Source organism: Canis lupus, chromosome 4, assembly GCF_011100685.1.
Source record: "Canis lupus familiaris isolate Mischka breed German Shepherd chromosome 4, alternate assembly UU_Cfam_GSD_1.0, whole genome shotgun sequence".
In the NCBI taxonomy this organism is placed as follows: domain Eukaryota; kingdom Metazoa; phylum Chordata; class Mammalia; order Carnivora; family Canidae; genus Canis; species Canis lupus.
In genome coordinates, this window is record NC_049225.1 from 63,260,143 (window position 1) to 63,286,192 (window position 26,050).

Here is a 26,050-nt window from a genome sequence, read left to right on the forward strand (position 1 = left end):
TATTTATTTGAAAGCTAAGGTGCGAGCCTGCTCCTGAGGCAGGGGGAAGAGCAGAGGGAAAGGGAGAGAGAGAATCTTAAGCAGGCTCCATGCCTAGCATTGAGCCCCACACAGGGCTTGATCTCTCAACCCTAAGATCATGACCTGAGCTGAAATCAAGAATCAGATACTTAATCGACTAAGCCACCCAGATACCCTTGCTGCTGTAGATTTTTAAGTAGTAATTTTAAGTAGCTGACGTTTATTTCTCTAAGTTAAGGCATAAGGGCATTACGTTTCTACCAAAGGACCATTCCCCAATAATATGGAAGGATTTTTTAGGTGGTTTTAAATTTTTTGTTATTATACCTAAGCCTGCAAAGACATCCTTGAACATTTAATTTTTTTCCTTCTTTTGGATTTTTATGGTGATAAAATTCAAGGAAAAATTACTGGATCAAATTTTCAATTCCTTCAGTGTCTAGCAAATTGTTTCCAGAACATTTGTACTAATTTATTCTACGAACAGCCAAAGGACAGACTAATTTCATCAAATTCCCCCCAAACATTGGGTATCATTACTGTTATTTAACTTTGTGAATGTTCTAATAGATGTTAAACATAATCTAACAATAATATTTTGCTGTGAATTTAATTTGCATTTGTTTGGTTAAAAGGAAGTAGATGGGGTGATGGGTGAAACAGGTGATAGGCATTAAGGAGGGCACTTGTGATGAGAACCAGGTGATGTAAGGAAGTGCTGAATCACTATACTGTACATCTGAAACTAATATATACTATATGTTAACTAATTGGAATTTAAATTTAAAAAGTGAGCTTTGACATTCCTCTTTTTAATTGGGCTTTCATTTTTTGTGTCAGATAATTCTTAATTTTTACGTGAAGAATTAAATTTATTCTTTGTGTCCATAGAGAACAAAGCTCAATCAATGAATAAAAATTGCCATGTGCACATTTCAACTCTACAGAAGGAAGAAATGTTCTAGTAACCAGATCTGCCCATCAGCGGAGCAGAGGCAGATTATTTTTCCAAATAGCACAGACTAGTATTTCTTACTAAGAAAAAGATTATTTTGAAATTTTTTTTCCAAGTGTTTTACTACAAGTTTATAGTTTTCACTTTCTTACATTTTTGTAAAGGAGCAGAGGTTTTTGTACTAAAACATGTTTGATTCTCACAAGTGCTAAAGGCACACAATTCCTCAGGCATTTTTCCTTCATGAATATTTTTCTCACATTGTCATTTCTTCATCTTTCTTTGAGCTTCTAAAAAAATTGCACATAATAAATTGTAAACTATTCTTTTTCAAACAAGAAATTTTACTAAACAAGTGCTGATGTTACGAACCACAATATTGCTTAAAAAATAAAAGCTTTAAGGTCATGTTTATACATAAATAAAATAAAAAAGGAGAATCTGAAAAACAAAGCTGTTTTATTTTATGTCACTCTACTAAAAAATATTAAGACGGGATAGGCCTAAGAGTGTTAGTATACTTTAATTTTTTTTTAACTTACAAAGCTATGAATGCCAACTGATAAAAGAACTTTTAAAAAAAGTTTCAAATTATGTTTGAGGCTTGGGGTTGTATCATTATTTGGTTAATTAATTTCAATAATTTGAACTTGGTAACTACAGCTATTAACTGAAGTCTTCAGAAAGACAGTACCTACCCGTGAGGTAGTTGCTGGTTAAAGCTCAGGTGTCTAAAGACAATGAAGAGGGAGAGAGAAAGAAGGCCATGTAACATCTAATTTTCTTGAAAGGAAAATAATTATAAACATCCAATTTTAATCTTGCTTTCTGAAGAGAAAAAAAGTACAAAATTGAAGAGAAAGGAAAATTCATAGCATAGTCTGCTGCATGGATTTAGAAATAGATCCTGTCAGCTTTCATAATTTACTCCTTGGGGAAAGTGCTACGATCTGGTGAGGTAATGGGAAATAGGTATGTTCTGCTTTGATTTCATGCATTTGTCTCATATCTTTACTTTTTCTCTTGAATATGTCTGGCATGATTAGAAAGGGGCAGGCCGTGGGTGGAGGAGGCAGAGAACGAGACTTCAAACATGTTCTCACCATCAAAACCACTTGCTAAATGCATATTATCCTAGTGGAAAGATGGGTGAGCGGCTGTCCCCTGAGAGCTTCAACAGCTTCTATTTCTACTTCTTTCTCATAATTACTGATTAGTATGAGATTTTTTTTTTAATACAGCATCTACCTCTCACTTTGTTCCCTCCATAAGACTTTCCACAGCCTAACAACTTGCAGTCCACACAGATTTCAGACTAACGCATTCAAACTCTTCTTAATTTTTAAATCACACAAGCAGATATTTTGAAAACCCCATTTCAGATTTGGAATAATATTTGGGGTATAAAGCTATTTTTCTTCTCTGGCCTCTTTCTGTGTGCTTTTTTGTTTTAAAAGAATTCGACTGTAAACTTTATGTTGGCAAAATATCCTATGTGCTAATGTGTGATTAAGCTAATGAAATTATTTCTAAGATATAAAATCATTTAAGCACATTGTGGACAATATACCTCAAATTTCCTTTTCTGGGCGGAAAGAAATCATATGTTATAAATACTGTGGTTAAGAATGAAGGTTCTTAGTTTTTTCTTGCTCACAGTAGTATCTTTAAGTTTTAAATTCACTAAGCCTGCTTTAAGCAACCATGAATCCAAGCTTTCAGGGAATAGATTTAGGATTCTTAAAACTATTCGGTTTTAAGGAATTTTATCACATAATAACTCAGAATACTAAAAGAACTATAGTGTTCTCAAAATGTGTGAGGTTTTTTAAAAAGATTTTATTTATTTTAGAGTGTACACCAGAATGTAAGGTAGGGATGGGGTCGTTTGAGAGGGAGAGGGAGAGCAAGAGGGAGGGAGAATCTGAAGCAGACTCGGAACTGAGCATGAAACCTGATTTAGGACTCAATTCCAGGACCTTGAGCTGAAACCAAGAGTTGGATGCTTAATCAACCCAGGTGCCCCCAAATTTGTGAACTTCTTAAAATGTCACACACATCTTTGTGGACTTCATGCTATATCTTTAATTTGTAAATGTCTTTAATTTTGAAATGAACACTGGAGTAAGAATCAAGAGATCTAGATTCTAGTCCAGATCTGTCATAGGTAGCTATGACATCATTCTTCTATTCCTTAATATCTTAACTTGGAAAGTTGGATGTTTACTATATGCTAAGATCTCTTTTAAATGTATATGAATCTTAAGCCCAACCTCTTTATGTTATAGCATAATCCTCCAAATATTTAAAAGATATTCAGTGTACATTTTGTTTCCTAACCATCAATTTCTTCAAATTTTGCAGGGGGTGGGGAAGGGGAGAAAGAAATTGTTTCCAGATCGGTATCCTTTAGATAATCCTAGTTTGGCATTTTCTTTTGTAATGTGTGATGTTTAGAATAATGGAATACTCTAGTTGCTCTTTGACCACAGCAGAATGTAATAGGACTTTTATAAGAAATAAACTAGCTTCCATAAATGCAGTTCAACTTGTATTAAGGGGTTTGAGCACTCACATTATATTTGCTGCTTACAGACATATTTTTATTTTTATTTTTATTTTTTATTTTTATTTATTTATTTATTTATTACAGACATATTTTTAATTATCTAAAACCTTCAGGCCTTTCATTTTTCTTAAGTCCTGCCGCCTCTACAGTTTTAAGACAGGAGATGTGTGGATCTACTAGTAAAGACCTCTTACCTTTCTTGTAAAATAGAAAGTAACTTGAATAGAGAGAAAAAAGACTTGCCTCCAGGACAGAAAGATCCCGTAAAGGAATGCTAACATAGTAAAATATGAACAATGAAAGGTATTTGTTTTCTTTACCACTGCACCCCCAGCACCAAGAACAATGCCTGGGGTAAAATAGGTATCGGTCAAATATTTGTTGAGTGACTAAAGAGTTGGGAAACTATAGCCTGAGTTTTTTTTTTTTTTTTTCATCCTAGGCCCTCCTAATTGTTTAAAGGATCATTTAGTGATAGAATAGTTCCCTGCTATCTCCTAGGCAGCTGGGTACAGATTGAGAATAAGGTGATACCTGACATATACTTTGTCATTCCAGACAAGTCTTTGAAAAATAAGATGACATTACACCTCAATATTTGTCTGATTTAATGGAACTATTAAAGAAGCTATATGACAAGACAAATTAAAATTTTCTCTTCCAAAATTAGGACCCATAGAAAGAAACTTATGATATAGGATATTTTAGAGAAAATGGGAGTCTAATCTTGACAATATTAGCTGAATCAAGGTTTCTCTTTTTTATCATCATTTCCTGTCCACCAGGTACAAAGCTCTTCTTGAAGTTAATGAGAATATCAGACACAAAGAGACCTCAAAATGTGCACATATCAGCCTAAATCATTCTTGCACTAGAGAGCCCTTTTGAGATAGTGTGACCTCCATGTTCTATTATTCTGATTACTGCTCAGAAACTAAGTCTGCTTAGGAACTTGCATGGGTCCATAAAATGTCTAACTCTTGGAAGTGAGTTACATGGTTATAAGTAAGTCTATATAAATATAAGCAAATAATGCTAAAAATAAAAAACAAAAGCAAACAATGCTAAAAATAAAAACAAAACCAAAAATAAAAACATAATAATTTTCTATCGATTACATCCAAACTTTACCTAAATAAGAAGCAAGAGGTTCATTCTTTTTGGTAGACTCAACATTAAAGGTTGTGTTGTGGGGGATTATGATTTGATTAGCCTTTTGCATGACGACAGTTCCATTCCAATCATAGGCTCCTACTGCTCCAAGCATGACCCAGTCCTTATAACCAAATAAAGAAAACAAATGATGTTTAACAAAATAGTAAGAATGTAGCATTAACAATATGATAAATTCTATTTAAAGTGCTTTACATATATTAACTCATATAATTTTCAAAATAACACGACAGTAACTTGGCAGAGTAAGTAACTTGCCCTAAGTTATACAGTACAATAGCCCATTGAAATGTCAATATTCCTTTGCATGAATTCTGATGCATTTTCTTTCACCAACCACAAATGATATATTTCCTAATCTTGTCTTTCTGCTTAATTCTGGGTGCCAAGAATCCTAGGTCTTAAACATGGAATTCTAGCAAGATATTTGAAAACACTGAAATTGGGAAAAAGATACGTTCCATACCATTAGCAACTATTTTAAGTATTTCATTTAGCCAGATGTATAATTACATTGGGCAGACCTCAAAATGTTTGATTCACAATTATTAGTACAATATAGTGAACTGTGTGAAATAAGTTGTTTTCCTAGTAAATTTGTGAGATGCCATTTTCCTATTTGGATTAGAAAGTCATCACAGTCAGAATAACGGCTCAAGCCATAAACTGCTAGTTGCATTTATAATGTTGATGCTTGGGCATTGCTTTTGGGAGTGAAAACCTTAAAAAAAAAAGAAACTTCATTTTCTACCAATTGGTCAATGTACCTGTGAATAATGAGCACTGAAGCCCGTCTGAGACATTTCCATTTCAAACGAAGCTGCTGACTGGTCAGCTGTAGCTATAACAGAAAGATAAATGCCTATTAGCACACGGTTGACTTGGAGAAGACAGGCTAATTAGAGTCTGGGCTTTTAACCAACCAGAACTTCCAACTTCTTTTGAGTTGTGTTCAGCTACACATTTCTCAACCCAAAATTCCTAGGTAGGGCTGGGTGGAGGAAAGAGAAGATTAGCAGAAGGCCATGACTAAATTCTTGACTGATGGCTTCCCCATCCTTGCTGGAGAAGTTGAGAAATCTCCATTCATGCTTCTGATCTTATATTCCATCATGCCCATGGATGATATGGCACTTTGGATCCACAGAATTAAAGTTGAAAGTACTGAAGTTGGACACCTGTCTTCCCTTCACACCATGGGAATCCTGCTCAGACACTGGGCTAAACTTACCTGTTATATTCCAGGGCTAAACAAATTTCATTCACAGATTTAAAGAGGTCTCTTGTTTCTAACAGCCTCACCTATATTTCCAGCTATAGATCCCCTCAGAATACCATTATTTGATAAAGGGTGCAGGGATTCTGGGTTTGTATTTGCTCTAATTTCTGGTGGTAGGTATCAGTAACAGATTGGGAAGAGACTTTTGGATGGTCTCTAGGTCATATTTAAGAAAAAATTTTTTAATCGTATTTTTTTAATAGAATCTGTACCCATTTTTAAAGTCAATGGTTTGTATGAGGTTCAATAGCAACCATTAAGTCTTTTTATCTTTCCAAGAGCTCCATGAATATGAACAGTTTTAATGAGGATTTCTATGGGCAAGATTCTATACTCACTTTTAGGCCCTTTACTGAAATACAGAGACAATCCAGAGCATTCCATGGAAAATGTGCTATTCTCAAAATATTCACCAACCCAAAGCCACAACCTCCTAAGGGGATTGAGAGAATGTTGATTCATTTGCTTTCAGTTGGGAGTTACTGATTTATTTGGCTTTGCAAATAAGTTAAAAATAGTGCATAATTTTAGGAGTCAGTCATGCCTATTGAGGCATGATAATAATTAAATTTGTGAAATCAAACTCATTTACTAGTTATTTACTGTTATAAATTTATTAACAAATATATCTGTGGTTGCCTTCTTTTAGGACTAGGTTAAATGAGGATATCAATCAAGAATTCAAATATATCATTTTAACCTCACATATGAATTATCATCTAATTTAAATGACTGAGGTGTACTTTAACTTTGAGGTTTTAAATCCACAATGCTTTATGGTGTCTTTTTATTTTTTTTTTATTTTTTTTATTTATTTTTTTTTTTTTTAAATTTTTTTTTATTTTTATTTATTTATGATAGTCACAGAGAGAGAGAGAGAGAGGCAGAGACACAGGCAGAGGGAGAAGCAGGCTCCATGCACTGGGAGCCCGACGTGGGATTCGATCCTGGGTCTCCAGGATCGCGCCCTGGGCCAAAGGCAGGCGCCAAACCGCTGCGCCACCCAGGGATCCCTATGGTGTCTTTTTAAAATTATCTTTGCAAGGCCAATTTTAAGAGCGCAGCAGCAAAGACCTGCTGCCTATTTCTAGAATCTTCTGGGGTTCTGCTTAGGGAGCTACGTGATAGTCTGCCTAAATTGTCCTCATGGTAATAGCTCCTTGTACATCTCTAAACTTCTTGCTGTTAACTCCTCCCCAGACCGTTCATGAGTACTGAGATAATCACTCTCCCCACTGCTCAGCGTCTGGTTAGAAATCTCAGCATTTCTCCCATTTGCTGGGAAAGGAAGACAGACTCTTTTCTTTTGATTGGGTAAGTTCACGGCCTGTTCTGGTCACTAGGTGGCGCTGACCGTGGCAAGCAGGAATTTCATAATTGTTCCTATTTACCATCTAAATATAAATGTTGATAAGAAGTGGCCACTTCCCAAGGAACAAGAAAGTGAAGCCCTTTCTGCTTTCATTATGAGAAAAACAAAAAAACAAAAAAACCCGAAAAAGGCTAGTCAAAGCACTGAGTTTGGTTAGGCCTGAAAGTTTACCAGTAAAGATGCAGGAGACATTTTAATCTGAGGATATTTAAAAAATAATTTTGCTTTTAAATACACAGACGTCTTTTTAGTGTCTGGGCATTCCAACGTGTAACAACGTGTAACGTGTAACTCATGGTGTGGTTAGTTTAGAAGTAACACAAAAATTTCATTTAAGGCAAATTGGGCTCCTCTTTCCCCAACAGCTGATAAAGGCTTCATTTCTACAAGTTCTACAAGGTTATATTTATTTGTTTACTTAGGGGAGGTTTAAAATGGAAACTGTATTGTATCATGCTTAACTATCTAATGTAACTAAGTCATTTCATTTAAATGGTCTTTAGAGATTGTTTCTATCATATCACACTATTGACATAACATATCACATTATTAAACATTAAGAGTGCACAATGACTTGGAAATCTTTGTATATTTCCTTGAGGCCAGCAAAGCGTACAGTCTGGCCTATTAGTAAATGACACTGGGATAGCTGCTGTGAGAGCAAAGCCACTTAAAAGTGACGTGTGCACAAAATGTAGGATAGTTAAGTTCTTCAGAAGCAGCTGTGACTCCAGAGGGATAAGTAATTCAAGTGTTCAGGTTCTAAAGGTGCAGGGGAAAAGCAGCCAGGCAAAAGGGAAGGAGAGAAATGGAAGTGTGCATGGACTTAAAATGCTCATCAAATCTAAACTAAATCTGTCACTTACAGCAAGGTAAGTCACCACCAGCATTTTTTTAATTGAAAGAGAAGACAGAATGAAAATGAGAAATTATCAGAGTGCTTTGTACATAATAAGGGTTATGGGGTCATACAGAAGTGAAAAAATTTTCTCTTCTTCCCTTCCAGGTTCCTTGGCTGGTTTAATAAGTAAACTGACCTAAAACAGATTAGCAGGAGGAAATTAAAACAAATTTAACTTCATATGAGAGCTCTCCTCCCCCAAATATGAGATTGAAGGACAAGTGGGGGCAATTGAAACTTATACGCCATCCCGACATAAGGACCGGGGGCTTCAAAGGGAGGAGGGAAGTTTATAGGATATAAGAACAGATGTTTGGCAATTAGAAGTTTGCTATGCCATGCAGATAGGTCTTTAAGATTAAAAAGTTATCGTTGGTTATAGCTCATTTTCTGGGCCAGCTGCTCTGTAAATTCTTTTAGGTATTTAAGGAAGAGGTAAAAGTATTTCCTGAGTCTGCTGGGTCTTGATTGCCTTTAGCTCAAAATAATCTATATGCCAAAGTGACATATTTTGGGATGGCCTATTTTACTCCCCTTTAGTTGTGAGGCATAATATATTTATTATCATGGGTCGCTGTCAAATAAAGCTTAAAAGCCACTACTCTAAAATAATTTCTTTCCTTTCTATATATTTTAACATTCTGTTGTCAATCACTTTTCTGCATTTTCCTCATCATTTGATACTCAGTCAAAATGGTGTACTTGTTTTACTTATGTCTGTTTCTCATTTTATCTTTCTGTTTTCCATTATCAGGTCATATCACGGTGACTGAGAAGATGCTTTTAAACTCCTACGTTTAAATGTGAAAACAACTGTCCTTCTGTGTGTCCTCACAAGGATAGGGTCCACTGGATTCAAATGAGGCATAAGTGCAGAACTCTCTGGAAAGAGGGAAAGAGACATGTTCTCTTAGGCTCCAGTTATCAGAGAACATGAAGAAAGAGGCCTTTTCAGTTTTTCTGGCATAACAATTCTAAAGACATTTTTTTGCAAGGCAAGGGCTAGTTTCAAAGTAATTTGTTACTTGACATCTACCAAAGGCAGAGGAAGGAATGCCATGACTCACTATCCTCAGTAGCCGATCACCATTACAAAATTGAAGAAAAAATCTACAAAAAAGAATTATGACTTAGACAAATATAGTGAAGCTGCCATGAGAGTTGAGGCAGAGTTCCATGAAGACCTTTAAAGTGGGCAAGAAGCAAAATAGAAGAAAATAAATGAACAACGAAGTGACTGCAAACAAGAACAGTTCCATAGAAGCCCAAAATAATAATAATAATAATAATAATAATAATAATAACAACAAATTAAAAAAGAAAACTTGAGCTATGTCTCCATTTTCTAAACCTGTGTCACAGAAAAAGGCTAAATCGTGTGGGCACATTTTTGTTCTGGTGAGTCTACACTGACCATTGCCTTCCCCCAGTCCTTACATCCTTACAGAGAGAGCTGCCAACAGAGTCAGTGTTGTGTAAGATAGCCATCTCAGGGACAGATTTACATTAAAGGGCATTGTTCCATTAAAGGGCTATTGTACACACTAAAAGTGCATGAGCCGTGTAGTAGTAATAAATACCAAAAACCCATTACATTGACTTTAAGTTGTAGAGAAAACATGCAGACTTATAAGAACTCGTCCTACCTTCCAAGGCAAATATTCTTTCTCCCAGAGCTTCAACAATAGTGACTAGAGCCAATTCATCAGAGACATTGAAGAAATGCTTCTCAGTGGGTTCACTTGCAATTGATTTTATTTCTTCCACAAATTTTTCAGTGCTTAGATTTCCTCTGTTATAGCTCCCAAGAATCTAAGACATGACAAAATGGCAAGAATATACTTAAATTCTATGTGTTAAATAAGGATCTCAAGAATTTTTGTCAATAAACAGGAGAGTGTATAATACCTTAATACAATGCAATTTTTATGTATTTCCACATTCTTGGAAGAACAATCTTCAGATTATGTAGATTCCCTAATATTAACTGTTACATACTGTAATTAGTGTAGGAAAATATAAAGGGCAATCTTGTATGTTTGTGAAAGTTTCTTCTCCTGCATTCTGTGTCCCTCTTTATGAACAGCTCTATCTCTAAAGCCTGACAGTTCAAAAGTAATGTTATAGTTTCTGAATGTCTTTGGCATTATTCCAGCCCATGCCACCACCATTTGCTGGCAAAAGCAATTAGCATGAGTTACTTGATCTTGAATAGGAAGTTCTTCTTGATAATCTTACCAAGAGCCCAGTCCCATTACACATTTTTTTAAACAGATATTAAACTAAATAGTAATCTAATTTGGCAATCTAGAAAACAGATAATCAGGATATTCCTGTTTGAAACCAAATGCTCAAAACTTTTTAGAGAAAAGGGAGAGGCAGGAATTATCTATTATGGTTAACCGCAGTTATTTAGATTTCTTAGCAGATTTTCTCAAACATCTATTTTATTTTTTAAAGTAAGGTTTATTGAGATATAATTTATATACGGTGAAACCCACCCTTTTTAGATATACAATTCTGAGTTTTGACAAACCCACACAGATGTTACTACCACTTCAAGATGTAGAACATTTCTATCAGTGTTCTTTCTTGCCCCTTTGTAGTCAATCCCTTCCTTCTCCTAACCCTTACAACCACTGATATATTTTCTGTTCTTAAGGCTTTGCTTTTTCAAGAATGTTATATTTATGAAACCATATAGCACGTAGCCTGTTGTGTCTGACACCTTTCACTTTGCCTAATACTTCTGAGAGTTATTCATGTTGCCTCATGTATCAGAAGTTCAGTGTTTTTATTGCTAGTAGGATCCCACTGGATGGATGCACCCAAACTGGAAAGAGTCCAAATGTCTACAAACAGTAAAGTATGGAACAAATTGTGGTAGATTCATGCAATGTATAATAAAAAAATGAATTACTAAGGCACAAAATATCATGGGTAATCGTTATGTTGAGTGAAAAGTTAAACACAAAAGAGTAATACTGTATAATTTAATTTACATAAAACAGAATAGGCAACTTAAGCTATGGTGGTATAAGTCATAACATTAGTTACTACAGAAGTGAGTATTAGAAAAATGAAAGTTCAGGAACTTCCTGGGGGTGATGGAAATGTTCTATATTCTGATGGAGGTGTCAGTTACATGCGTGTATGCAATTATCTAAACCTTGTACATAATTTTCACATTGAAATCTTGCATTTCACTGTATGTGTTACTATATTTTTAATTTTTATTTTTTAAAGATTTTATTTATTTATTCCTGAGAGACACACAGAGAGAGAGGCAGAGACATAGGCAGAGGAGGAAGCAGACTCCCTGCAAGGAGCCTAATGTGGGACTCGATCTCAGGACCCCAGGATCAGGCCCTGAGCCAAAGGCAGACAGTTAACCACTGAGCCACCCAGGCATCCCTAGAATTTTTTTTGTTTTAGATACGTATAGATACCAAGAGATTAGAAAAGGAGAGCAAGAGATGAGTATAGGATTTGGGCTGATGTGTATCAGGTAAAGGACACCAGGTGGTGAATGTGGTCAGGCCCATAGATGCTTATAGTGCATACTTAAAATACATGTACATGTACAAATACAATAATAAACATAGAAACTTATAAAGTGGGTCACGCTTTCACAAATGATGGGGTCTCCTGAACTAAGGATCATTAATTCAATTCTGTGCTCCTGGAATCCAAAAAATAAAGGTAAGATCCCAAGCTCTGTGCTATTGCTTGAATTTTATAATATCCTACTCCCTAGGGACAAGAAAAATCAGAACATTTGGTGACCACAAAGATACCAGAAATTTCTAGCTTCATTTTCCATTTTTAAATCATATGCATAGATTTGTCTGGCATCATTAAACTGGCACTCTATGGTGCCTTCAAAGTCCTGTTGCAACATAGATCTGCAAGAGTTCCCAACCACAGTTCAGCATTGTGCACTGTGTGGGTCCCAGACACATGGGTGGGCGGGCAAAGGGGGAGGCGCTAGTCAGTCCTGTCCTCACTGGGTCTTCTGGCCATGGATCCCCTGCCTCTCTCTTCTGAGCACCCATATCCAACCCCACTCTCCTTCAGCTGCCTGTTCTAGGCAGCTGCATGTATTTTTTTTTTTTTTTTATGTCAGAGAGTTTTATTAAGAAGGGTACAACTTTCCACTTACAGTTAGGAAAAAATCTAAAATTACTGTTTTAGGTGTTGCTGTTTATGATCTGCCATACACTTGTTTATTTGTATCATAAAATACAAGGGCTTAGATTAGTAACTGAATCATTAAAATGTACACTAAATATTAATGTGAGCAGAAGAGTTGTGTCCCAGATAGTAAGGCAGTTCTGGAGTTTTCCTTCCTAGTGAGAAGGCGCTGGGGGATTTATTCGTGGTTTCTTCTCCTTGCTTGACTCACGCCCTCATCCCTTTCCCACAGAATACCTAGGAGAGGTCCTGAGCAATATCACATATCTGCACATACAGGTCTTCATTGAGGTCCTTGTCTGCTCTTTACCTCTGTGTCTACCTACAAAATGTGTTCATGAGACACAACTGCCCTAAAGTTTGTGAAGAACTTTGTGCTGCTTTGAAAAAGTGCGAAATTTAGGAAAACAAGAGCTGGCTCTAAGGAAATCGGTATACTATTTCGGTAGCTTTTTTATTTTTGAACCTAACTCTCTACTACTTGCCCAGATTTGGGTGGGAAGGTCAATACCAGGAGTTTGCAAAATTACACCAGAACACAAAAACTCAGATCCTGTCTATTTGTCTGAAAAATAAATTCCAACAATTAGAAATGGTTTATATTTGAACAGAGGCCACTGGTGCTTTTTTCACTTTAGCTATTTGATGGGGAAGAGAACTAACGGAAATGAATGTAGAGAACTATTCAGACGGGGAGGGAAACCCAAGGGTCACTTGTTCTTATGACATGGAACAATTGTCTCTTGTACTTAAAAACAATTAAGATGGTCTTCCCACATCTCAATGGACATGCTCCAGAGAAAGCATGGAGAAGGGTAGAAGAAAGTCTCCAGCCCCTAGAGCCTCCATCACACCTTTGTGTTGGTTTCAGGATCACTGGGGTCTTGCTCAACACCTCCCTCTATACCTGGTATTCTTCTCACACACTGCTAGATTCTTCGGTCAGCAATTTTGCTACACATGGATTTCTTTTAGATTCACACAAATTCTACATCATGTGAAGCCCTCTGAGTCCCCATTGTTTTACCTAATTTATCCTAGAAGTTATATGACACCCTCATCTGGAAAGTCACCATCCTTCCTCCTTAGTCCCTATTGAACACATTCTAGATTCACCATCATGTTGTCATGTTAACTTCCATTTCACTTATAAAGTGATGCATTTGAAAATTCACATTAAAATTGTAAAGATGCTTAGACCATGCATGGTTGAGGTTCTTAGTTGTGATGTAATGTTATTAGACATTTAGTACTCTGTGTGACAGACAAGAGACAATTAGGTAAAATTCAATGGGGGAAAATGCCCAAGTGATGTACTTAAATAATAAAAATAAAACATATAAATGGAACATGAGAGTATATATTTGGAAGAAAATATAAGAGGAAAAAATTCCCAGGAAGTACTGTGACTTGCATCCATCTTGAACTATTTTGTATTACGGAATAAAAAAAATGTAGGAAAGTATTTTGATTCTTCACCCAAGGATCTGGTGCTTGTGGAAACATTATTTTCTATGAATGAGAAAAAATACAAAATAACACTTATAAATTATACTTCTGTTTTACTTTATACAAATATGTCAAGACCAGGCATTTGATATTGGTAATATTTACCTGAATAGACATTCAGAATTGAAGCTCCCTTGAGGCAGATGTATCAAATGTTAAGTGTACAATTCATTTACATGTACTACGGTGCTTTTTGTGTGCAAATGAATGAAATGTTAAGATACTTTCTAACTTCTCTTATTTTCATTTGAATGCTGTAGATGATACATATTTCACAGTCATTATAATCCCAGCCATTATCACTTTAGATTAGAATATGAATGTAGAACAGGCTCCTGCTGGCAGTGTGTAGCATCCTCAAGTGACAAAGTATAGACCATACAGAATCATACCAGCTTAGGATCCTCACCAAATCTGAGAGTTTAATGGGTCATGTTTGCAGTTTTACCACAGAGTGCTTAACTTTTCAATGGTCAATTTTTTTTGGGGGGGGGCATTGTCTTCCCCAAAACACATCTTTGTGGTTTTTAAGATCAATTGGTAGGTTAAAAAAAAAAAAGGATTAGGAGGAAGAGCCCAAGTGGTAATACAGGTAGAGCCTCAGGTATATTTGATCCATGTGAAGCATGAATGGAGCTTCAGAAATGTCTAAAGCCTTTCTGTGTGAATGTACAAGGAGAAGAAATAAAATAAAATAACTGCCTTATTTCCCAGTTTGGCACAAACTAAAAAATGAAAGTTTCACTGGGGAAAAGAAATATGAACTAGGAAAATAGAAATTCTTGCTGAAGTGAAATTTTTCTATACATTATTTATAACATTTTTGAAGAGCAATTTGACAATTCATTGATTAAAATAGGAAAGGAGCTCATGATTTTATGATTCTCCAGGAAAACTAATGTAATTATGAGAACCCTTTTTGACCAGATGGGAGGCAAAGTATGAATTATCAACTAGGGATCCAACCAAGGGAAACATAGTGACTTAAGGACAAGAAATACTGAATATGTAGCTAGATATCATGTAAAAGTGTTATAAGCTTTACTTAAAATTAAGAAGTCATTCATTGATAGATACAGTATCTGCTTTCCACTGAAGTTTATTTTTAATGTTGTTAATGCTGCTGATGGTTTATTCAGATCATTGCCTGCTCAGTGGCACCTGGAAAGCCAGACTATATTCTCTGGGGGGAAGCTGAACAAATGATAGCACTTCTGATATCCAATTGTCTGGGACAAACTGGGCATACATTGGCTTATGCAATTGAAAAGACCAGCCATAGAGATAACTGTGGCCAGTATTGCTGAGCGAAGCCAGGATCTATGGAATTATTCTCAACCACAGAAGAGATCAAAATAGTTATAGTAACTATTATTGTAAGGAGAAGTAATAATGGATTAATAGTAATAGGCAAGAGATAATTTATAGAACTAACAACAAGGGAAAAGACAGAAATAATGAGGTGTTTTTATTTTTCATATCTGTATCCCAAATAAAAAAGGACATTGCTGGATATTTGGGCTGTCTGCATAATTTGACTATTGTTGATAATGCTGCATGTACCCCTTTGAACCTGTATTTCTGTATCTTTTGGGTAAATACCTAGTAGTGCAATTGCTGGATCATAGGTAGTTCTATTTTTAACTTTTGAGGAACCTCCATACTGTTCTCCAGAATTTGCACTCCCATCAATGGTGCAAGAGGGTTCCCCTTTCCCTGCAACCTTGCCAACACCTGTTGTTTCTTGCGTTGTTAATTTTATCCATTCTGACAGCTGCGAGATGGTATCTCATCATGGTTTGGATTTGTATTTCCCTGATGATGAGTGAAATTTAGCATCTTTTCATGTGTCTGTTAGCCATCTGGAAGTCTTCTTTGGGGAAGTATTCATGTCTTTTGCTCATTTATTAACTGGATTATTTGTGTTTTGGGTGTTTAGTTGATAAGTTCTTTATAGATTTTGGATACTAACCTCTTTGGATAAAGAAGATGACATATATATATATATATATATATATATATATATATATATATATATGATGTATAAATATATTAGGTAAAATTCAATGGGGAAAATGATGATGTATAAATATATATATATACAAGATTATATTATATGTATAATAATATATATTAGATTATATATACATAATAGAGTATTACTCAGCCATCAAAAAGAATGAAACTTGCAATTCACAACAATGTAGATAGAGCTAAAGTGTATTATGGTAAATGAAATAAATCAGAGAAAAATACTACATGATTTCACTCATGTGTGGAATTAAAGAAAAAAAACATATGAACATATGAGGGGGGGGGAAAGAAAGAGGGAAACAAACCATAAGAGGCTTTTAAAGATAGAGAACACACTAAGGGGTGATAGAGGGATGTAGGTGGGATGGGCTAGATGGGTGATGGTGATTAGGTAGGGCACTTGTGATGAGCACTGGGTGTTATATGTAAATGATGAATCACAGAATTCTACTCTTGAAACCAATATTGCACTGTTTGTTAACTAACTAGAATTTAAATTAAAATTGGAAAAGAAAACAAAAGAACATTTTGTCCTGTCTTATAAGAAAGTCATCTTGGTTATAAAATAGGTAGAGTCACCTTGCCCCTGGGAAGCAGTGAATCAATTTTGTGTTCTGGGGGGACACCTGGGTGGGTTGGTGGTTCAGTCTGCCTTTGGCTCAGGGCATGATCCTGGGGTCCCAGGATTGAGTCCCACATCCGGCTCCCTGGATGAAGTCTGTTTCTCCCTCTGTCTGTATTTCTGCCTCTCTTTTTCTGTGTGTCTCTCATGAATAAATAAATAAAATTTTTAAAAAAAAATTGTGTTCTGGGAGCTTATCAGGGATGAATCTTCTTCTTTCATTGTTACAAGGGTGTGGGGTGTCCTTCACTGTTCATACTTTTGAATGGAAAGGAGGAAATCTCACTGATGAGATGCTGAAAAACCACTATGGGTAATATCTGATACTTACAATGAAAAAGAGAGATTCTATTGAAAAACAATTTAGGCTAAACTCTTATAGTTCTGAAATTTTTGCTTCCTGACTTATTTAAAAAGTCAGTTTGTATTAAGAAGACTCCCTCCCCCTGGGCGAAGGGCACATGCTATGGAAATGAGAGCAAACAACTAGAAAGGAAGGCTGGACACAGTTGTATCTGAGATAAGGTTTGATAGTCCAGGGGGAATCTCTGAAGGTTTTTGTGCAAGGCGGCAACACAATTGCTCTAAGATTCCTAAGAATCTCTAAGATTCCTTCTAGCTCTGAGGTACCATGAATTTTATTATTTCACGGTTGTAAACTACTCTAGTTAAAGACCCTTAAGAAAAATATTTATTGGTTGCCTAGCCTGCTATTGTGCTAGATGTTTATAGTTACCTTCTCACTGATTTTTTATCTGAGAGAAAAGAAAGAGAAACAGAAAGAGAAAGAGAGAAACAATATTTACCCTTACTTATAAATAAAGATGCTGAAGCTTGGAGTATTAAGCACTTATCTACTGTCACAAAGGCAGAATTTGAACGAAGGTCTTTCTAGTTCCAAAAATATACTCTTCTCTACCCTCCCCCCACTGCCTTCTTCTCACTTTTGGAAAGTGCCCATGTGTCTGTTGTTGTTTAAGGTTACGGCATGATGGGACATGCTTAGTGTCTCTACTGGGTCTTTTTGCTCTGGTACAGGGGCTGGAGAGAATTTGGGAGTCTGGGGAATTGAGGGAAAACATGTTAGGATAGTCTTGCAGCACCTTCCAGAGATCTGGAGCAGCAAGAAAGAGAGATTAGGGTGTGAGGAAGAACAGCCCAGAGCAGTGGTACATATGGTCAGTCAAGGGGGTCTGCAGCCTTGGTCATGTGGCCTATAGCCGTGGAGCCTGCTGTCCCTTGGTTTCCTCATTCATAAATGGGAAAATGAAAGTTGCCCTGCTCTCTTTGGGACGCCACAAAGGACAAAAAAAAAAAATCTAGAACACAGAAAAAACTATTGTACATTACAGAGTGCTTTATGCATGATAATTTAAATTATTTTCCATATTTGCATTTGAAAGATGGAATTTTTATTTCTCTTTTTCTGAATGCTCCATGGGGTGGCACCACGAAATTGAGTCATCTCAGCTCATGGAGGTAGTAAGATGGATTTAGAAAAAAAAAATCACTAATAAGGGGTAAAAAGCACTCTGACAGTCTCTCTCTCTTTCTCTCTCTTTTTGGATTGTGAGAGACAAATGTTATTAATAACAGATTGCTTTTATATTGATACAGATTTGTTCACAAAAAGTTAAAGTACTTTGTAATATCTTCTCCATCATCAATAGCAGGCTAGGTTTTTCCTTGGAACTAAAGGAAATTTCTTCTTTTCTGATAATTTCTCCCTTCTTGTCCAGTTTAAATGCAATTACAGAAAACATTTTATAGCTTCTGGTTGCTTCACTTTGGCTGCAGTGTTAGCAGCTATGAAGTAGGGAGGAAATGGCTCTGCATGGACCACATAAGCAAGGATATGTCTTCTGAGTTCTCCCCATTCTACTGGTAATGCCAAGAAGTGACTTGCACAGAGGAGCACCCATATTCTATAGAATCACATAAGAAGTCTTGCCATTGGAGGGACTTTACTCCTAAGTCTCAGTATAGACTGTCCAGAATAGACAAAAAATGAGGTGACCTTTTGTTTCTTTTCTGCAGCTCAAAGAGTTATAGGTATGGTAATACCACTATTCACTTTTAGTAGATTATTATAAGTCATGTCCTGATTTTCTACCTTCCCAAATTGTGGGAAGAATTATTAATTAGTATGAAAAGTATTTATTTTATTTGTTTTCATTTAAATTCAATTAATTAACAAAAATCATTAGTTTCAGAGGTAGAGGGCAGTGATTGATTCATCAGTCTTATATAACACAGTGCTCATTACGCCACGTGCTCTCCTTAATGTCCATCACCCAGTTACCCCGTCCCCCAACCCTCCTCCTCTCTAGCAACCCTCAGTGTGTTTCCTATGATTAAGAGTCTCCTATGGTTTTTCTCCTTCTTTGGTTTTTGTCTTGTTTTCCTCTCTTCCCCTATGATTTTCTGTTTTGTTTCTTAAACTCTACATATAAGTAGAATCATATGATTATCTTTCTCTTATTGATATATTTCACTTAGCATAATATACTCTAGTGCCATCCATGTCTTTGCAAGTGCAAGATTTCTTTTTTTGTTGTTAGCTGAGTAGTATTCCATTGTGTTACATATATATATAATATATATTATATATAACATCTTTATCTATTCGTTACATATATATACATATGTAATATATATCACATCTTCTTTATCTATTCGTCTGTCAATGGACATCTGGGCTCTTTCCATAGTTTGGTTATTGTGGACATTGCTGTTATAAATTGGGATGCAGGTGCCCCTTCAGATCACTACATTTGTATCTTTGGGGTAAATCCCTAGCACTGCAATTGCTGAGTCATAGGGTAGCTCTATTTTCAACTTTTAGAGGAACCTCCCTACTGTTTTCCAGAGTGGCTGCACCAGCTTGCATTCCCACCAATAGCATAAAAGGGTTCACCTTTCTCTGTATCCTCACAATTTGTTGTTTCCTGAGTGGTTAATTTTAGCCATTCTGATTGGTGTGAGGTGGTATCTCATTGTGGTTTTGATTTGTATTTCCCTGATGCTGAGTGATGTTGAGCATCTTTTCATGTGTCTGTTGGCCATTTGTATGTCTTCTTCGGAGAAATGTCCATTCATATCTTCTGCCCATTTCTTTTTTTTTTTTTTTTTTTTTTTTTTTTTTTTATTGGTGTTCAATTTACTAACATACAGAATAACACCCAGTGCCCGTCACCCATTCACTCCCACCCCCCGCCCTCCTCCCCTTCTACCACCCCTAGTTCGTTTCCCAGAGTTAGCAGTCTTTATGTTCTGTCTCCCTTTCTGATATTTCCCACACATTTCTTCTCCCTTCCCTTATTTTCCCTTTCACTATTATTTATATTCCCCAAATGAATGAGAACATATAATGTTTGTCCTTCTCTGACTGACTTACTTCACTCAGCATAATACCCTCCAGTTCCATCCACGTTGAAGCAAATGGTGGGTATTTGTCATTTCTAATAGCTGAGTAATATTCCATTGTATACATAAACCACATCTTCTTTATCCATTCATCTTTCGTTGGACACCGAGGCTCCTTCCACAGTTTGGCTATCGTGGCCATTGCTGCTAGAAACATCGGGGTGCAGGTGTCCCAGCGTTTCATTGCATTTGTATCTTTGGGGTAAATCCCCAACAGTGCAATTGCTGGGTCGTAGGGCAGGTATATTTTTAACTGTTTGAGGAACCTCCACACAGTTTTCCACAGTGGCTGCACCAGTTCACATTCCCACCAACAGTGTAGGAGGGTTCCCTTTTCTCCACATCCTCTCCAACATTTGTTGTTTCCTGCCTTGTTAATTTTTCCCATTCTCACTGGTGTGAGGTGGTATCTCATTGTGGTTTTGATTTGTATTTCCCTGATGGCAAGTGATGCAGAGCATTTTCTCATGTGCATGTTGGCCATGTCTATGTCTTCTTCTGTGAGATTTCTGTTCATGTCTTTTGCCCATTTCATGATTGGATTGTTTGTTTCTTTGGTGTTGAGTTTAAAAAGTTCTTTATAGATCTTGGAAACTAGCCCTTTATCTGATATGTCATTTGCAAATATCTTCTCCCATTCTGTAGGTTGTCTTTGAGTTTTGTTGACTGTATCCTTTGCTGTGCAAAAGCTTCTTATCTTGATGAAGTCCCAATAGTTCATTTTTGCTTTTGTTTCTTTTGCCTTCGTGGATGTATCTTGCAAGAAGTTACTATGGCCGAGTTCAAAAAGGGTGTTGCCTGTGTTCTTCTCTAGGATTTTGATGGAATCTTGTCTCACATTTAGATCTTTCATCCATTTTGAGTTTATCTTTGTGTATGGTGAAAGAGAGTGGTCTAGTTTCATTCTTCTGCATGTGGATGTCCAATTTTCCCAGCACCATTTATTGAAGAGACTGTCTTTCTTCCAATGGATAGTCTTTCCTCCTTTATCGAATATTAGTTGCCCATAAAGTTCAGGGTCCACTTCTGGATTCTCTATTCTGTTCCACTGATCTATGCGTCTGTTTTTGTGCCAGTACCACACTGTCTTGATGACCACAGCTTTGTAGTACAACCTGAAATCTGGCATTGTGATGCCCCCAGATATGGTTTTCTTTTTTAAAATTCCCCTGGCTATTCGGGGTCTTTTCTGATTCCACACAAATCTTAAAATAATTTGTTCTAACTCTCTGAAGAAAGTCCATGGTATTTTGATAGGGATTGCATTAAACGTGTATATTGCCCTGGGTAACATTGACATTTTCACAATATTAATTCTGCCAATCCATGAGCATGGAATATTTTTCCATCTCTTTGTGTCTTCCTCAATTTCTTTCAGAAGTGTTCTATAGTTTTGAGGGTATAGATCCTTTACATCTTTGGTGAGGTTTATTCCTAGGTATCTTATGCTTTTGGGTGCAATTGTAAATGGGATTGACTCCTTAATTTCTCTTTCTTCAGTCTCATTGTTAGTGTATAGAAATGCCACTGACTTCTGGGCATTGATTTTGTATCCTGCCACGCTACCGAATTGCTGTATGAGTTCTAGCAATCTTGGGGTGGAGACTTTTGGGTTTTCTATGTAGAGTATCATGTCATCGGCGAAGAGGGAGAGTTTGACTTCTTCTTTGCCAATTTGAATGCCTTTAATGTCTTTTTGTTGTCTGATTGCTGAGGCTAGGACTTCCAGTACTATGTTGAATAGCAGTGGTGAGAGTGGACATCCCTGTCTTGTTCCTGATCTTAGGGGAAAGGCTCCCAGTGCTTCCCCATTGAGAATGATATTTGCTGTGGGCTTTTCATAGATGGCTTTTAAGATGTCGAGGAATGTTCCCTCTATCCCTACACTCTGAAGAGTTTTGATCAGGAATGGATGCTGTATTTTGTCAAATGCTTTCTCTGCATCCAATGAGAGGATCATATGGTTCTTGGTTTTTCTCTTGCTGATATGATGAATCACATTGATTGTTTTACGGGTGTTGAACCAGCCTTGTGTCCCAGGGATAAATCCTACTTGGTCATGGTGAATAATTTTCTTAATGTACTGTTGGATCCTATTGGCCAGTATCTTGTTGAGAATTTTTGCATCCATGTTCATCAGGGATATTGGTCTGTAATTCTCCTTTTTGGCGGGGTCTTTGTCTGGCTTTGGAATTAAGGTGATGCTGGCTTCATAGAACGAATTTGGAAGTACTCCATCTCTTTCTATCTTTCCAAACAGCTTTAGGAGAATAGGTATGATTTCTTCTTTAAACGTTTGATAAAATTCTCCTGGGAAGCCATCTGGCCCTGGACTCTTGTGTCTTGGGAGGTTTTTGATGACTGCTTCAATTTCCTCCCTGGTTATTGGCCTGTTCAGGTTTTCTATTTCTTCCTGTTCCAGTTTTGGTAGTTTGTGGCTTTCCAGGAATGCGTCCATTTCTTCTAGATTGCCTAATTTATTGGCGTATAGCTGTTCATAATATGTTTTTAAAATCGTTTGTATTTCCTTGGTGTTGGTAGTGATCTCTCCTTTCTCATTCATGATTTTATTAATTTGAGTCTTCTCTCTCTTCTTTTTAATAAGGCTGGCTAATGGTTTATCTATCTTATTAATTCTTTCAAAGAACCAACTCCTGGTTCTGTTGATCTGTTCCACAGTTCTTCTGGTCTCGATTTCGTTGAGTTCTGCTCGAATCTTTATTAGCTCCCTTCTTCTCTTGGGTGTAGGATCTATTTGCTGTTTTTTCTCTAGCTCCTTTATGTGTAAGGTTAGCTTTTGTATTTGAGTTCTTTCCAGTTTTTGAATGGATGCTTGTATTGCGATGTATTTCCCCCTTAGGACTGCTTTTGCTGTATCCCAAAGATTTTGAACGGTTGTATCTTCATTCTCATTAGTTTCCATGAATCTTTTTAATTCTTCCTTAATTTCCTGGTTGACCCTTTTATCTTTTAGCAGGATGGTCCTTAACCTCCATGTGTTTGAGGTCCTTCCAAACTTCTTGTTGTGATTTAGTTCTAATTTCAAGGCATTATGGTCCGAGAATATGCAGGGGACAATCCCAATCTTTTGGTATCGGTTCAGACCCGATTTGTGACCCAATATGTGGTCTATTCTGGAGAAAGTTCCATGTGCGCTTGAGAAGAATGTGTATTCAGTTGAGTTTGGATGTAAAGTTCTGTAGATATCTGTGAAATCCATCTGGTCCAGTGTATCATTTAAAGCTCTCGTTTCTTTGGAGATGTTTTGCTTAGAAGACCTATCAAGTATAGAAAGAGCTAGATTGAAGTCACCAAGTATAAGTGTATTATTATCTAAGTATTTCTTCACTTTGGTTAATAATTGATTTATATATTTGGCAGCTCCCACATTCGGAGCATATATATTGAGGATTGTTAAGTCCTCTTGTTGAATAGATCCTTTAAGTATGATATAGTGTCCCTCTTCATCTCTCACTACAGTCTTTGGGGTAAATTTTAGTTTATCTGATATAAGGATGGCTACCCCTGCTTTCTTTTGAGGACCATTCGAATGGTAAATGGTTCTCCAACCTTTTATTTTCAGGCTGTAGGTGTCCTTCTGTCTAAAATGAGTCTCTTGTAGACAGCAAATAGATGGGTCCTGCTTTTTTATCCAGTCTGAAACCCTGCGCCTTTTGATGGGGTCATTAAGCCCGTTCACATTCAGAGTTACTATTGAGAGATATGAGTTTAGTGTCATCATGATATCTATTCAGTCTTTGTTTTTGTGGACTGTTCCACTGAACTTCTTCTTAAAGGGGAATTTTAAGAGGCCCCCTTAAAATTTCTTGCAGAGCTGGTTTGGAGGTCACATATTCTTTTAGTTGCTGCCTGTCTTGGAAGCTCTTTATCTCTCCTTCCATTTTGAATGAGAGCCTTGCTGGATAAAGTATTCTTGGTTGCATGTTCTTTTCATTTAGGACCCTGAATATATCCTGCCAGCCCTTTCTGGCCTGCCAGGTCTCTGTGGAGAGGTCTGCTGTTACCCTAATACTCCTCCCCATAAAAGTCAGGGATTTCTTGTCTCTTGCTGCTTTAAGGATCTTCTCCTTATCTTTGGAATTTGCAAGCTTCACAATTAAATGTCGAGGTGTTGAACGGTTTTTATTGATTTTAGGGGGGGATCTCTCTATTTCCTGGATCTGAATGCCTGTTTCCCTTCCCAGATTAGGAAAGTTTTCAGCTAGAATTTGTTCAAATACATATTCTGGCCCTCTGTCCCTTTCGGCGCCCTCGGGAACCCCAATTAAACGTAGGTTTTTCTTCCTCAGGCTGTCGTTTATTTCCCTTAATCTATCTTCATGGTCTTTTAATTGTTTGTCTCTTTTTTCCTCAGTTTCCCTCTTTGCTGTCAACTTGTCTTCTAGGTCACTCACTCGTTCTTCCACCTCGTTAACCCTCGTCGTTAGGACTTCTAGTTTGGATTGCATCTCATTCAATTGGTTTTTAATTTCTGCCTGATTAGCTCTAAATTCTGCAGTCATGAAGTCTCTTGAGTCCTTTATACTTTTTTCTAGAGCCACCAGTAGCTGTATAATAGTGCTTCTGAATTGGCTTTCTGACATTGAATTGTAATCCAGATTTTGTAACTCTGTGGGAGAGAGGACTGTTTCTGATTCTTTCTTTTGAGGTGAGGTTTTCCTTCTAGTCATTTTGCTCAGTGCAGAGTGGCCAAAAGCAAGTTGTATTGGGAAAAAGAGAAAAAGAGAGGAGAGAAAGAAGGAAAGAAAAGAGAAAGAGAAAAAAAAAGGGAAGAAAAAGAAAAAAAAACGAAAAAAAAAAAAAAAAAAAAAAGAAGAAAAAGAGAAAGAAAAAGAAAGGAGAAAAAAAGGGGGTGGGGGAAGGAAACAAATCAAAAAGCAAAACAAAACAAAAACAAAAACAAAAACAAAAACAAAAACAAACAAACAAAAAAAGAACCACCGGGGAGTATCTTCTGATTCTGTGTTCTTTAAGTCCCTTGGCTTCTCCTGGAAGTTGTCCGTCTAGCTGGTGTTCTGGGGGAGGGGCCTGTTGTGCTGATTTTCAGGTGTTAGCAGTTGGGGGAGCTGCTGTGCCCCTGCCTGGTGCAGGGCTGGTGGGGGTTGTTTACCCCGTGAGGCCGCAGGAGGAACAGCCCCAGTGGCGGGGCAGCTCTGGAAACCTGGATTCAGCTCCGGCAGGAACTCCGTCTGCAGGGCCTGGAGGCTCCGGGGCGGGGCCGCTGATCTGCTCAGCTGGGGCAGGAGCGTCCTTGCTGTCCTGGGCCCTCCCGGCCTCTGCCTGTCCCGGGGGAGGCGGGATCCTGGGCTGTGTCCCGGCGCCCTGTGCTCCGGAGCCTGCGCTGGTGGATTCGCGCTCCCGGGCCGCGCAACCCCCTCCGCGGAGCTGCCGCCCGAGCCCCTCCGAGCTGCTCCTGGAACCGCGCAGCCCCCACCGCACGGAGCCTCTTCCTCTGCCCGAGCCCCCCGAGCTGCTCCCGGGGCCGCGCAGCCCCCTCCGCGGAGCCGCTGCCCGAGCCCCTTCAGCTGCTCCGGTCCCGCCGGGTCCCGCCGTGCGCGCTGCAGCCCTTAGGGAGCTCGGCGCACTCTCCTGGGCGCGCAGTTGCTGTTACTGTCCCCGGGAGCCCGAGGGCATCCCCGCCCTCCTGGGTCCTGCTCCACCTCCCCGCGAGCCCCTTTCCGCCCGGGAAGGTCGGTGCAGCTCCTGCTCCTCCGGGACGGGGCTCTCCTGTCCTGGGGACACTCGCCCCGGCCTCAGCCCGGCTCCTCGCGGGGCCCCTCCCCCTTGGAGGCCTTTGTTCCTTTATTTCTTTTTCCCCGTCTTCCTACCTTGATAGATGCGCGAACTCTTCTCACTGTAGCATTCCAGCTGGTCTCTCTTTGAATCTCAGGCCGAATTCATAGATTTTCAGGATAATTTGAAGGTTTTCTAGGTAGTTTGGTGGAGACAGGTGATTTGGGGACCCTACTCCTCC

The 26,050-nt window shown here is 37.8% G+C and overlaps 1 protein-coding gene across 1 annotated transcript in view; it reads right to left on the minus strand.

Moving 5' to 3' along the window:
• The window catches only part of ITGA1 (integrin subunit alpha 1), a 168,468-nt gene that overhangs the window by 47,760 nt on the left and 94,658 nt on the right, over positions 1-26,050 (minus strand). Inside the window, exons 9-11 of the mRNA XM_038535131.1 lie at positions 9,917-10,082; positions 5,486-5,559; positions 4,677-4,821 (exon numbers count right to left, since the gene is read on the minus strand). Coding sequence (XP_038391059.1) covers positions 4,677-4,821; positions 5,486-5,559; positions 9,917-10,082 — 385 coding nt within the window. The remainder of the gene's footprint in view (positions 1-4,676; positions 4,822-5,485; positions 5,560-9,916; positions 10,083-26,050) is intronic.